Source organism: Taeniopygia guttata, chromosome 4 (genome assembly GCF_048771995.1).
Source record: "Taeniopygia guttata chromosome 4, bTaeGut7.mat, whole genome shotgun sequence".
NCBI classification, from domain to species: Eukaryota; Metazoa; Chordata; class Aves; order Passeriformes; family Estrildidae; genus Taeniopygia; species Taeniopygia guttata.
Genome location: NC_133028.1, coordinates 58,343,781 through 58,356,600, shown reverse-complemented (window position 1 = coordinate 58,356,600; position 12,820 = coordinate 58,343,781). Strand labels below are relative to the sequence as shown.

At 37.0% G+C, this 12,820-nt stretch overlaps 1 protein-coding gene across 3 annotated transcripts in view; it reads left to right on the top strand.

The window, feature by feature from the left end:
* The window catches only part of TTC29 (tetratricopeptide repeat domain 29), a 176,667-nt gene that overhangs the window by 131,772 nt on the left and 32,075 nt on the right, over nucleotides 1–12,820 (top strand). For all 3 annotated transcript variants that reach the window (XM_030271881.4, XM_041715963.2, XM_032748208.3), the window contains one exon: nucleotides 1,018–1,255. In XM_030271881.4, the coding sequence (XP_030127741.4) occupies nucleotides 1,018–1,255 (238 nt within the window). The remainder of the gene's footprint in view (nucleotides 1–1,017; nucleotides 1,256–12,820) is intronic.

Sequence of the window (12,820 nt, the reverse complement as noted above, 5' to 3'; positions counted from 1 at the left end):
TACATTCCTCTCACTATTTGCATCACTTAAGCTGCTATAGTTCTCATGAGTCTGGTAAGTAGGTGTTTCTGCTTTTTATTATATTACAGCTTATCATTCTTAATTCATTGTCATGTCCTCATAAGCCTAATTCTGTTCTTCTGCTGTATTAAACAAAGCTGAAAGACTACGAGAACTGCTATGACTCTTTTTTTCCTTTTTAAATTGTAAGTATATTTTAGCAGTTATTATTTTCATCCCAAAAAGTGGTATTAAGTGAAACAGGTACCAGTTGGAGTCTCTCCTCCCAGTCTCCATACAGAAGGGAATTTCAATTTTATTAAATCAAGGTGAGAGTGAGAGGATAAGACAGCTCAGAAAATGTTTTCAGTCAGGAAGTTTCTGCCATCAGAGCAGCAGAATTCCACACCAGTGGTAGGATAAAGAGATAAATTATTTGAGTTTTCTATTCAGCAACAGTTGGGCTACATTTCTCCTACTGTTTCTCTTTTTTTGATTAGGAATATCCCTAGGGTTTTGTATACCCCTTTCTTCCCCCATAAATGAGTAAGTTTTAATTTCTGTCTTTTCTGTGCTTTAAGTCTATTCCTTTATTATCCTCTGTTTTTCCATTTTTAGGATTTATTTTTTAAGATTCAATACTACCATAAATTAGGAACTTTTCTCCCCGATATGTTGATATGTTGAATGCAAGGAAACAATAATTTCTAAGTGGCCTGGCTGCAATCTTTATTAATACTTAGCATTGATACAGTTGGATTTGTTTGCTCAAAATGCTACAGAAATAACTAAAAACTATTCAATTCAAAGATATGAGCAGTGTTCCCTGGATTTTAGAGGTTAGAAAACAGCAAGGGAGAGTGATTTGCTTAATGCCCTGCCATGAGTCACTCCATGGGCTGCCACATCTCTGAGGCATCAGAGGAGCTCTGATGTCAAGACAAAATACAGGTGATGACTACAAGTAGCTTTTAACATTATTTTCTTTTTTTTTTTTTTTTTCCTCTTCTTTACTAGGGGAACTATAACAAAGCTCTGGAATACTTCAGTCAGGCCTCTGAAGCAGCGAAAGCTTTGAACAATTTGCCCTTGGTGGCTGAAACAGAGAGTTACTGTGGCATTGCCAAGGCTCATCAGCTGATGGTGGCGTTCAACAGCCACATAGCAGCAGCAGCAGCCGATCCCCTCAGCCTGCAGTGCCTGCTGGCATGGAAGCAAAACAGAAGTGACATGTGCACTGACCCTCTTCCAGCCGGTAAGGCAGTGCTTATGAAACACATTAGTGCTGCATTGTCCTCAACACTTAAGTCATTTTTCTTGTAGAGTTTTATTAAATTATTTCCCAGGTTTAATCCTTGTACGGAATGGAGGTTGGGCTTTACTCCTTTGTGCACTTGTTTTTGAGGCTGAATTAAACAAGTTAAAATATGATATAACAGGGAGAAATGGATAGTAGTAGTTGCTCTGGGTGGTAGCTTAGATTTTTTTCAGTGCTGTTTGTCAGAACACCACAGTTACATGTTTTAGTCAAAACATAATTGTTTTAATCTTTGAAGAAAATAATAATAATCTCCATTTGTGGTGCAATTTCCAAGTACATCCAAAAATAAGATCCCTGTTGCTAAAAGTGGGAAGTAATTTCTTCTTGACATAGTTCTGAATCCAGAAAAACACTGCTTTATTTTTGGTATCCTTGTGCTTGACATTAGAGAGAAAGGAAAAAAATAAAAGCAAGTCTGCTTACTTTACAGAAAGAGCAGAGGACTTTTTGTGGAGTAGCCCGCTCTTTCTTGATGGGTTAAATTTTCTTTGCTCTTTTTCCCTTGTATAATACATTAATACAAGACAAACTGAATTATGCATTATCTCCAAGTACTGATAGTAGTAAACTGTGTTGTACTGAGGAAGGGGAAGGTATACATCTACTCTGCCTTAAAACTTCCTGCTCTGCATTCCTGTGAAGAGTGTGAATCTGGACTGCAGTGGAAATAAATGACAACTGGAGCAGTCACAATATGGAGCTTCAAGGTTACGTTGTTTTTCCCTCCATTATCCTACTCCTAAAGACAAAGAACTGCCTGGCTGCTGCTTTCTTGTGAATCTCATCCTCTCTTAGAAGTGGAAAATTAAGTATAACTTCAGTAGTGAATTTTATATACAAAATAAGTGGTAATTAAAGATATTAGCAGTTTAAGAGAAGCCAGGATGCCAGAGGCAACACTGGTAGCTACTGAGAATTATGGAACAAGGGCATTCATTTGAAGGCTGAAGAGATAAATTAGATAGCATTCTGTTTAAAGTTCTAGTGATGTTAACACTTCTTCAATGGTTATACATATCTATATTTGTGATTTGCGTCTCAATAAGTGAATATCTAGCACACTGACAGATTTTGTTCACTGTCAGAGTTATTTGGGTGTATGTCTCCTGTCTAGACCTGTAGTGCAAATGCTAAGAATTCCAACAGAGATGGTCAAAAAAAGAATTTGTAAAAGAATTTCATATACATTTCATATAAGAATAACTAACTGTAGCTCATAAAAATAGGAGGCAAAAAAAAGTCAACAAGGGCAACAGCAAAAAAAAAAACCACACACAAAAAAACCAAACAAACAAACAAAAACAAAACAGGAACCTCAAAGACATAGAATGAACTTTGTATCTCCAATATGAATTTCAGTTCTTGCACCTAAAGGGGGTTTCTCTTCAACTTTTATACATGGCTTTTTCCAGTCAGTTGTGAAACTCATTTATATCCTGAGCTGATATGTGCCCCTTTAAGCTGGAGAATCCTGCTCCTCTTTAACAGTACTTCAGGGATAAACAGAGTATGATTAGAAAAGCCCTTTATGTCCTGGCAAGCATGGTACCACAAACAAGTTTTGCCTGCTGAGATTCTCTTCCTTCTGTAATTCTGCCTAGTTTACCCTCTGTTACTTTCAGTATTGCAGTTTTCATTTCAGTTCCAGTTCACTCCAGGAACCCTGTGGCTACTGCATATTTAGCAGCTCTTCCAGTTCAATATCATTCTTCTCATTAGTGCTCCAAGCTTACTCTCATGATACCCAGATTACATCCGGGAAAACATAGTGTCACACTGTCAGCACAATCTGTAACATTTCTCATGTTTCGTGTGCCAAATCTCTCGTTAGTACTGGCATTACATTTTTAATATCTTTGTCTGGCAAAACATGACCTGGCACCAATTCAAGATTAGGATTTGCTGGCTTTGAGTTTCAGGTACAGGCGTTATTCAACCTTCCAGGAGAATGTCTGTGCATACTATGATGAACTCATCACTTAGGAAATTCCTGCTGTGATAATAGAGCAGTATTTCTAGCTCTTTCAAACAGCTCAGTGTTGATAATATACTAGATTTTTCTCAGTCTTTTTGAGGATAGAACAGAGAAAGACAAGATATAATGGTAGTTCTTAATCTGCAGGGAAATTTTATGAAAGGGAGAAGAAAGGCAATAAGTTTTTATTTCTGACTGAAAAATTTTTCTATGCCAAAAAAATAAGAGTAGTTTCTGTATTTGTAGGCAAAAGAAATACTTAAACTAGTGGAGGAGCAATTACATTTAAATTCAAGTACTACCATATCACGTTATGTCTTTCAACCAAGACTTATTTTCTAAATCAATCATTTCAATAACCAGGCAGGAAGAACCATTAATTACTCAATTTACCTCAACATTTATTAATAAAATAGACGTTTTGACCAGAGTTGTTATGGTCAAAAGGGATGGGATTGTGGGAAAACCAGGTTTAAAAATGCAAAGGAGAATGTGTTTCTATCTGCTGCATTTGACTCATTCACCTGACTTCACTTACAGGAGAGTTATTTATATCATTGTGAGATGCCACTGCAACAACAAATATGGTTTTATTGTTCTTTTTATGTTTAGTAAAATGGATAGAAAACATTATCAGCAGAATCAGTAGGCAAAAAGGATTGTGACTCCACATAAAATCCTAAAAAGGAGCCTACTAGCTATCATTGTCTGATGAGAAGACTTTTCCCAGGTCTTTCAATAAAGAATCCCCTGACTTGCTGCCTTCTAGAGGAAAGAAGAATAATTAAAGGTGCTGAAGGCAGGAAATTTTTGAGTCAGATTTTGCATGTTGATTACATGAAATACAGAGAAGAAATTTTTTTCTGTAAGTCTGGCAACTCTCAGTCGAGGTTTTTGTGTCTGGCAGGGCTGTGCCTCAGCAAGAGCCCTTGAATGCTTGAAATTATCTGAACACTTTCAAGAGTAGACTTAAAATGCATTGTTTTCCTCATCCTACAAAGTCTTCAGTTGCTTTCTTGAGCAATAGTATGTGCTTTTGACAACTATTTAGATTTACATTCATTAGCTTTGGAGAACTTGGCAAAATTGACACATTTTACCATTGATTTCCTGTGTTTGTTTTGTTGGAGTTTATTTATGATAGCTTTAAATACTGCATATTGTCATCAATTCTGAAGTCTTACAATCAATGTAATTATCTGGTACCATCAACTTCAGCATGATAAGGACTCTTTCTAGTACTCCACACTTGAGCAGCCTTCTATATAATTTAAAATGCATGCACTAGCTAAACCTATAGTTTGGAAAATATAATCCAATGAGCTTTTGTTCTTACTCCCAAATATTTAGTCCCTCAATATTCTTCCTCCAGCCTCCTCTCATGGATGTAAGGAATGGTACATTCCATAGCGTGACTGTGTCCTTTTGTGTTGTGTAAAAATTTACATTTTCATCCTACTGATTCATTTTTGAAAGCTCTTTGAGATGTTTTATAGTCATTTTTCTGTAAAAGATGTGGCTAGCACAAAATCTCTAATGTTTTGGAAAACAGTGGCCTGACCAGGTGCGTTTTAGATTGAATATGTGTATAACTTTATTATTCATTAATAAAAGGGTTATCCATAAAGGATGGGGGAGTCAGAAGTGAGATATGAGGTCAAGGATTATACTAAACAAATTCAGTTAACAGTTCTCTACTGTAACTTACCAGAGCTGTGTTATTTATGGGCCATTTTGGTAATCATGTCCAATAGCAGAACAGACTGCTTCATAATGTGATAAACTGACTTTTTTTTGCTGTCTCTTTTGTCTAAAGTACACTAATTCCAGGAAAATTCCTAATGTTACCTTCTCCCTCTCAGCAGTCTGTGCACTGTCTGCTCATCTGGAGATAGGGAGAAACTGAAAGGATTTTATAGACAGGTCTTGGGGTTTCTCAGAAAATGCAGCTGAACATGAAGTAAGGGAATTATGCACACTGTTGTTCATTATATATAGTGTGTATATAATGACAGACATTATTGTTCACACTGGTAAATAAGAACTATGACTTTAAATTATATAAAGGAGGTGTGTGACCAAGTACAGACTCCAAGGCTGTCCCTGTTCCAGAGGCACAAAGGCTCACTTCTTAATAAGCCTGTTTTGAAAGTAGTTCAAATGCTTCAATCCCCTACTTAAATTCACAGGATGACTTCTGTACCTTTTTATGGGGTTTCTCAAACAGAATAATTTTCTCCCTCTGGAAAAACACAGTGGCTAAAAATTCTGAAAATATATACATTTAGGAAAATGAAAAGTTGAGAGGTGATTCTATCTTTTTTTCTTTAAAATTTGGTAAACTTATGCTGCTTCTTCTTTATTCACATCACCTAGCACTCATCACTTTCTACATTTTATCTTGTCTCATCTTAGGTTTTAAAAATATCAGTCATTTTTTATATTAATGCTAGATACGCTCTTAAAATATTCTTAACTAGGTCTTAATGCAGTCTTAACTAAGTGTTGAAATAAACCATGTTTGTGTATAGACGTTGATGGCTTGGAAGAAGTAAGTTTCTGAAAATCAGTTCATGTGGTTCATATATGTTATATTATTTATTATTAGTTTGGATTCGTTTTTTAAGTATGTGTTAAGTGTGCTTAGAGATACACTGATATATTTAGCAAGTGAGAGTGATTACTGCTTGGACTACAGAAAGAATCAAGTGTGAAGAGAAGAGCTGAGGGTGACAAGGGAGGGTTTTCAGCACATTGTGGTCAGTGGCTGGATGCACCCAGATTCTCAGTGAAGAGCCTAAGAACACAGTATAAACATCTGTGTCAGTTTTGCCAGGAGTGCAGTAGATTGTTCTGTTTTCTGTTGATGGCTGAAGTTTGAAGTCTGAAAAGAGAGGAGAGTTGATACTCAGTATTTTCGTGCTTTGTACAAATGCATTATCCAGGGGGTTTTGCTGTGGTTTCTCTTAAATACCAACATAAATAATTGGGAATCACTGGACAGGATCAGATCTAGGTCAGGTGTGTGCATTGCCTGTACCATATTTAAGAGGAGGGTTCATGGAACATTTTCATGTTTAACCAAGGAATAATGTACTAGTTTATTCATAGTCTTTGCTGAGAGCTGGCAGTTTTTTATGACTAAGTGGTGTTATAGGCTAAAAAAACTCTCTGTCACCCTGACTGTGATTGTAAGTGTTCTTGTCATCAATAGTTATATAAAAACATTTTACCCAGAGGAGAATTTGGATCTTATCTAGGCTTTTTGCCATCTGATCTTTCGTTTGGAACCATCTAAATCTTGCCACACGTTTCCTTTAGACACATCCTGTGCTAAATATTGTTGGCATCCAGCTGTGTTTTCTCAGACAAGCTCCCTAGATCAGCAGAAAATGGTTTCCTAAATAAGATGAATTGTTCTTTCTTGTGGAAAGAAAAAGTTGGAAGTGATGTTCAAACTGCAGTATATTGTCAGACCCTTTAGTGTAGCTTTATGCACTGAACTAGCATCGTTTTGTGTACTGCACTGTCAGTACTTCTACATAAGTAGAGTCCCTTTCCAGTTTAAAAAGTGAAAATTCTCAGAGCAGAAGTTCAGTCCTCCTTGATTTTATAGAATGGTGCAAAATAAATTGAATCTCTTGCACAGCCTTGTTAGGCCACTTTTGGAGAAATCCTTGATTTGAGGCACCTAGAAGTTTTTGGTTTGACTGCAGCATTGGTGAAGAGAAGAGTCACAAATTGAAACAGCTGGCAGGAGTTGTGCTCTGGCAGTGCCATGATAGTGGCAGGGCCAAAATAGGAACAGCCAGTTGGAAAACTTCTGAAGTGGCCCTAGGACCTCTCCACGTGCCCATCCTTTCCTTTGCTGTATGCACAAGCAGAGGAGTATCTAGTGGGTTTATGCTCAGAAAGGAGAATGGATTCTCATTAAGAGCCAGGGATAAGACTTTTGTGGGTTTGTTTAATATTGAGATGGTTTTTGTCATTTGGACTTTGTAAAGAATCTTTTATTGGTGCTGTCTGAAACATGCCAACCAGTCTAGACCTCAGGCCAAGATGAAAACAGCTCTCTGGTGCAAACCCTTCCTTACCCAAAGCTCCCCAACAATCTTTGGACACAGAAAATCAAAGCCAAGACAAAGAAACTGTTCAGTGTATATGTTCTGTAAGAGTTCCCTTAGGTCATCTCAGGAGTCACAGGCAGTGTATCAAACAGCTTCCTTCTCCTGGGTTTCCCAAGCCAGCTTTCTTTTCTGCATCCTTGAGAGGTTTTTTCTGAAATCATTTTCCCTGCCTAGATACATCCTTTTATGTTCCTATTATAAGTAACAAATTGCTGGTTTTATTAAGACTGTGTGGCCTGAAGATAGCCAAGATTTAAAGGATTTACATTTAGGATAAGCCAGTCTATTTTGAAAAATGAAGTGCTGTACTTCAACAATTTTATATATTTATGAAACCATACTTCTTTTGCCCAAAAATTCACCTCTCTTTATCCTTTTCTGTAATCACAAGAGATAGTTTGTGATTTTTTTAACTGTTTTTGAAATTTATTGTTTTTTTGTTTCTCTTCATTAATTGTCTGTTCTCTTGTGTTTTCTTTCCTGTTCTTCACTTTTATACTGCAAATTATTCTTTCTCTTTTTTTGGCCCTACACCTTCACTCCAAATTCTGATTTTATGTATGTTTATGCCAATGTTTAAGGAGTATAAGTCAGTTACCTCTATACCTAGTAGCTGCCACCTCAACTTACATCTTCTTAGGTATATCTTTTGTGCTTGTATTAGAATCAATAGGATGGTTTTGAGAGTTTTATCAGTGTTTTCCTACTGTTTCCACGCTGTTTTTCATGCTCAGTGTTTTTATTACATTGGGATCAGAGAATGAAATGGAAAGAATCACACTTCCTATTGAGTATCTTGACAAGTTGGTTAATAGAAAATTGTGAAGTATCAAAATTGCCTTTAAATAGATCTTAATCACCTGTGGGAATGGATTGATGAAGTTTAAGTACAAACTGAGTGATTAATTAGCTTGAAGATCCAAATGCATGCTTAAGTAGATGACCATGCCTCCAGGCTCATCCACTTGTTCCTACTCACTCAATTAAGCATTCAATATTATCTATTATACAGAATATTCCCATGGAAGGCCTCATACATGTCTTGCCAGAGAGTCAAGTAATTATTCAGTATTTTTCATGGTGTCTCATACAGGTATATCATTCTGAACTTGGAGCTACTATCCTACAATATTGACATTAGTAAGTATTCAATAGAGTAATTGAAATGAAGAGGGTGATTTGAAATTGTTCTTATTCAAAGGTTTTTTCATATTTTTTCTATGTTTGCTAGTGGTTTAATATAGTTCTTTTTTGTTAAAATTCTGGCATATTTTTAATTTTGGGGATGTTGAACTGCTACAGATATTAGTCAAACATAATGTAGCTGGTGTCAGCTCCTGTGGGGAATTAATCTTCCACGGCAGTTTTTGAAATGTGAGCTGCAAGTGCCCAACACCCCTCATAAGGAAATCTTACGTTTATTCATCTGCTAATGCCAAGGTCTATGAAAGCCAATACTCAAGCCCTGTCTTTCTTGTGAAGGTGGGTTTCACTGTCTGGTATTTATAGATCACATGAGCAGAGACATGGAGCTGCCTGACTGGGTCTGTGCATCCCAGCTGGGCATCTTTTAGCACCGTGCATTTCCCTCATTGCTGATAGGAAGCTGAAGCTGGAAAATGGACGATCACTGTGCTCTAGAGTAATCTTGCTCAGCTCATGTTGTGCACACAAGGAATTTGACATATAGGAAGTTCAGACCATACCCAGATGTCAAGGAAAACCAGTTTTTAGGAACCAGGAGGGGAAAGGGATGTGTGCTGCACACTATCCACTGACTTCTTATCCTGGGTGCAGCACTTACAGCCCTCTGTTTACCTCACACTTCAGACTCCTGCTGGAAAATGTCCCTTCAGGGTGTTATAGAGCCAAGTTCTGTGTCTCCAGAACCTTTCAATCTGCCAAACAATGCCTTGAAACATGAAGTTCTCTAAGAGTGAGCTTGTTCTCACTGGTACCTTTAGCTCAGTCGGAGAATAGTATTAAGTCAAATTAAATTTCATTTTGTTGCTATTCATACAAGAATATGCACTTATGCTGCAGTAAGAGAATTGAAATGAAACACTGACAATTTCAAACACTAAGAAATCAACTGTATATTGAAGGATAGCTGGATTTCTGTTCTTGTTATCACTTATAGATCTTGAAAAGGCTCATTGTTCATACAAGGAAAAATAATACTTCAGTTGCTGTATTTAAAGTGTCAGTAATGACTGCAACAAGTTAACTGTGGTTACCAAAAACAGATAGCTCAGGCTAATGACACAGAATTTGATTTAGATACATTTAATTTAGGTTTCATTCAAAACAAAATATTTCTTTCTCTCACATACTTTGGTAAGTTTTTAATGATTGTACTGCAATCCATTAACTATTTGGAAGATGGACGTTCATTTTAAATACTGATGTAAATAATTGGGAATTGCTAGACAGGATCAGCTCTAGGTCAGGTGTGTGGATTGCCTGTGCCATATTTAAGAGGAGGATTTATGGAACATTTTAATGTTTAATGTTTAACTGATGTACTCATTGGAGTACATGAACATATAAGTGTACCTACAGAGAGGGAAACTGTATGGCAAAGAGAGGAGAATATTGCGTATGTGTTAAAAATTGTGGACCAAATACTGCTTTTTTTATGCCCATAAAATCTTACTGTTTTGAGGAGGGTGACACAACTGTAAGTAGATTTTACCCCTTAGAAATGCATTATCAAAAACTTCAAGACAAGCAGAGGTTCAAATAATTGGGGGAGTTGCTAGGTATGATATTTATGCTGGAGAACATAGCCTAAATAAAAAGGAGGTTCTGTGCTATTCTAATAACTGGATTTTAGTACCTTATATTTTGTATTTCTAAAGAATATTTTTTCTGGGAAATGCTGAAAAATATGTTACTAATCATAGTTGTAGTATATTTAGTATAGTTGTAGTATATTTAAGGAACAATCATGCAACTAAAATGTGGAACATACAGGAGGAATCCTAATATGTCGTAGGAAAATATGGGGTTAAAGTGGACTATATTTTAAGCAGTGTTCAGTTGACTTGCTGTGTGGGGAGAGACTGAGCAGTCCTGGCTAATGACTTGTAGGTACTGAATTCTCAGGTCTCTCAGGTGGTTTCACTCGACCAGTTTCAGCAGGATGATGAAAAGGTTGAGATAAAATAAACTGACAGTTGCTACTCATCGCAGGCAGCAAGCTGTACCCTGGCAGATGAGACCCTGGGAGCCCTCTTTTTTAAACAAAGGCTTTCACTGCAGTGAGCAATGAACTCCACACAAAAAAGGAAAAGGAGAGAGAGATTGGCAGCTGGTGACCGACAGGAGGAGTGAAGGGAGGGAAACAGAAACACAGCAATTGTTGGCTAATTAGAAGCCATTCCCACCTACTTAATACCAACCGATTAAGCAGAAAACACTTTTCATCTTACTCTCGCTGCTACACATGACATTATACTCCAATCAATACCCTCCCACTGGCTGCCCCACTGCCCACAAATGAATACATTGCAGTTCAAGAATGCAGTAATTGAGTTGGGGCAGTGAAACTACAGCTCACAGTCAAGATCTTTCTCTGAAGATACGAATGTAAGGTTTGTTGCTTGGATAAAGAAATCAAATCCCTGTATTGACAGCTGTCAACAATTGGCAAATGGATGAAGTCAGCAATGGATCCATTTTGCATTGAAGTGACAATATGAGTTTATTTTCAATGTGGGATTTTTTTTCCTCATTTGAATAAGAAATCTAAAGGATTTGCACCCAGGTGTATAAGTTTTTAAGAGCATTTTGAGCTCTCTTCTTCAGTTATACCTAAAAAATGCATACATACATACATCATTATGTGCATGCAACAATACATCTCATATTTACAGCTACTGGATTTTTATTTATTTTTAGTTTTGTAGGCTACATTTACTCAAGCTACTTTTTAATTTCATTTCATTAGGTCTTTCTATGATTTTTAGGCATCATCTTAAAATTTACAATTTGGTCCACACTAGTACCTTGTGCAGTAGATCTAGGCCTTACATTTCAATTGTTAGAACCTTGTATTTAAGTTCTACATTTAGATTCTTGCAACATGCCTCTTTCAAATTAAATCCCTTGTTCCCTGAGCCATCTGGAATTGGTAATACTATGCACAATCTGCATCATAAAGTAATACTGTGCAAACTGCAATATAAGTCTTTCTTCTTATCAGTTATGTTAGCACAGAATCAAAACAGCAGGACACTTACTCTCTTCCTTGGCTGGACATCAGTGTCAGTCTTTTGGAACTGCTAGAAGGAGGTTCCAATGCAAGACATGACATCTCTCCATCCCTTTCAATTCCAGAGAGAATTGAGTATCAGTTCAGGAGCTAAGATTCCTTACAGTGCAAGTTTGAAAGCATTTTTTGGATGCAGATAAATTGCGTGCTGTGACATCTGATATTTGCAGAAAGAGGCAGCCATCACTATTGATGCTATGCTTTGTCATAGTGCTACTGTGGCATTTTCAGCATGGCGTTTCTTCAGATGCTGTTTGCTCAAGTGCTTCTTACCTGCATAATCGTAGAACACGCTGTTATCTTGCCAGGCTGAGCCTTGAACCCTCGAGTCAAACTTTACGTACGTGAAATAACCTACTGGCTCTCACCATTTAACAGCCTGTCTATATCCAAGTAAGAGCAGTGAAAGCTGAATGGAGTCAGTAAGGCTGACACAACAACAAATCTTTTGCATCTTTTGAAATTGGAAGCCAAATAACAACAAACTGCTACTTTGTTGCTTCTTTCCAGTTGTAATATTTTAAGCTTATTAGTTAAATTATCATCGATGTTAACTCACATCTGATTTGCTTCCCAGTATTGTAAAGCACCCCTCAGTCACGTTATTTGGTATAGTCCCTGGGCTTCTTTTGATATATGTTAATGGCACCATTAAAAAGAGATTTGTCCTCAATTTTATTGTCCTCAATAAAGGAGACAGAGGTTTTCTTTACTTAGAGATACTTGGATAGGACAATCAAACCTACACATAGTTTCCATATAGGTATAATCTGCTATTTAAAGTAATCTGGTTCTAACATTTGTCTCTGTAAACTCTGGGACTTTGGTTCCTTTCAACACAGAAGTGTACAAGTTCAGTCTTACTTTGACTAGATGCCAGTTAGAAGGATCAGAGGGAGGCTAGGGAAAAAGCAGAGAGCAGTTGGCAATCTTTGCATTTCTCAGTGCCAAAGCCTGTGGGGTTAATTTGAAGATGCCCAAATCACCGTGGCAGTAATCTCCATTCTTTTCCAGAATTGTGGAATTTAATGAGCCAGGACAATAAGCATAGGATTATAGAAAAATAGTAGTGGAAAGGATTTTAGGAAGTCATCTTCTTCAGCCCCTATACAGCAGCAATG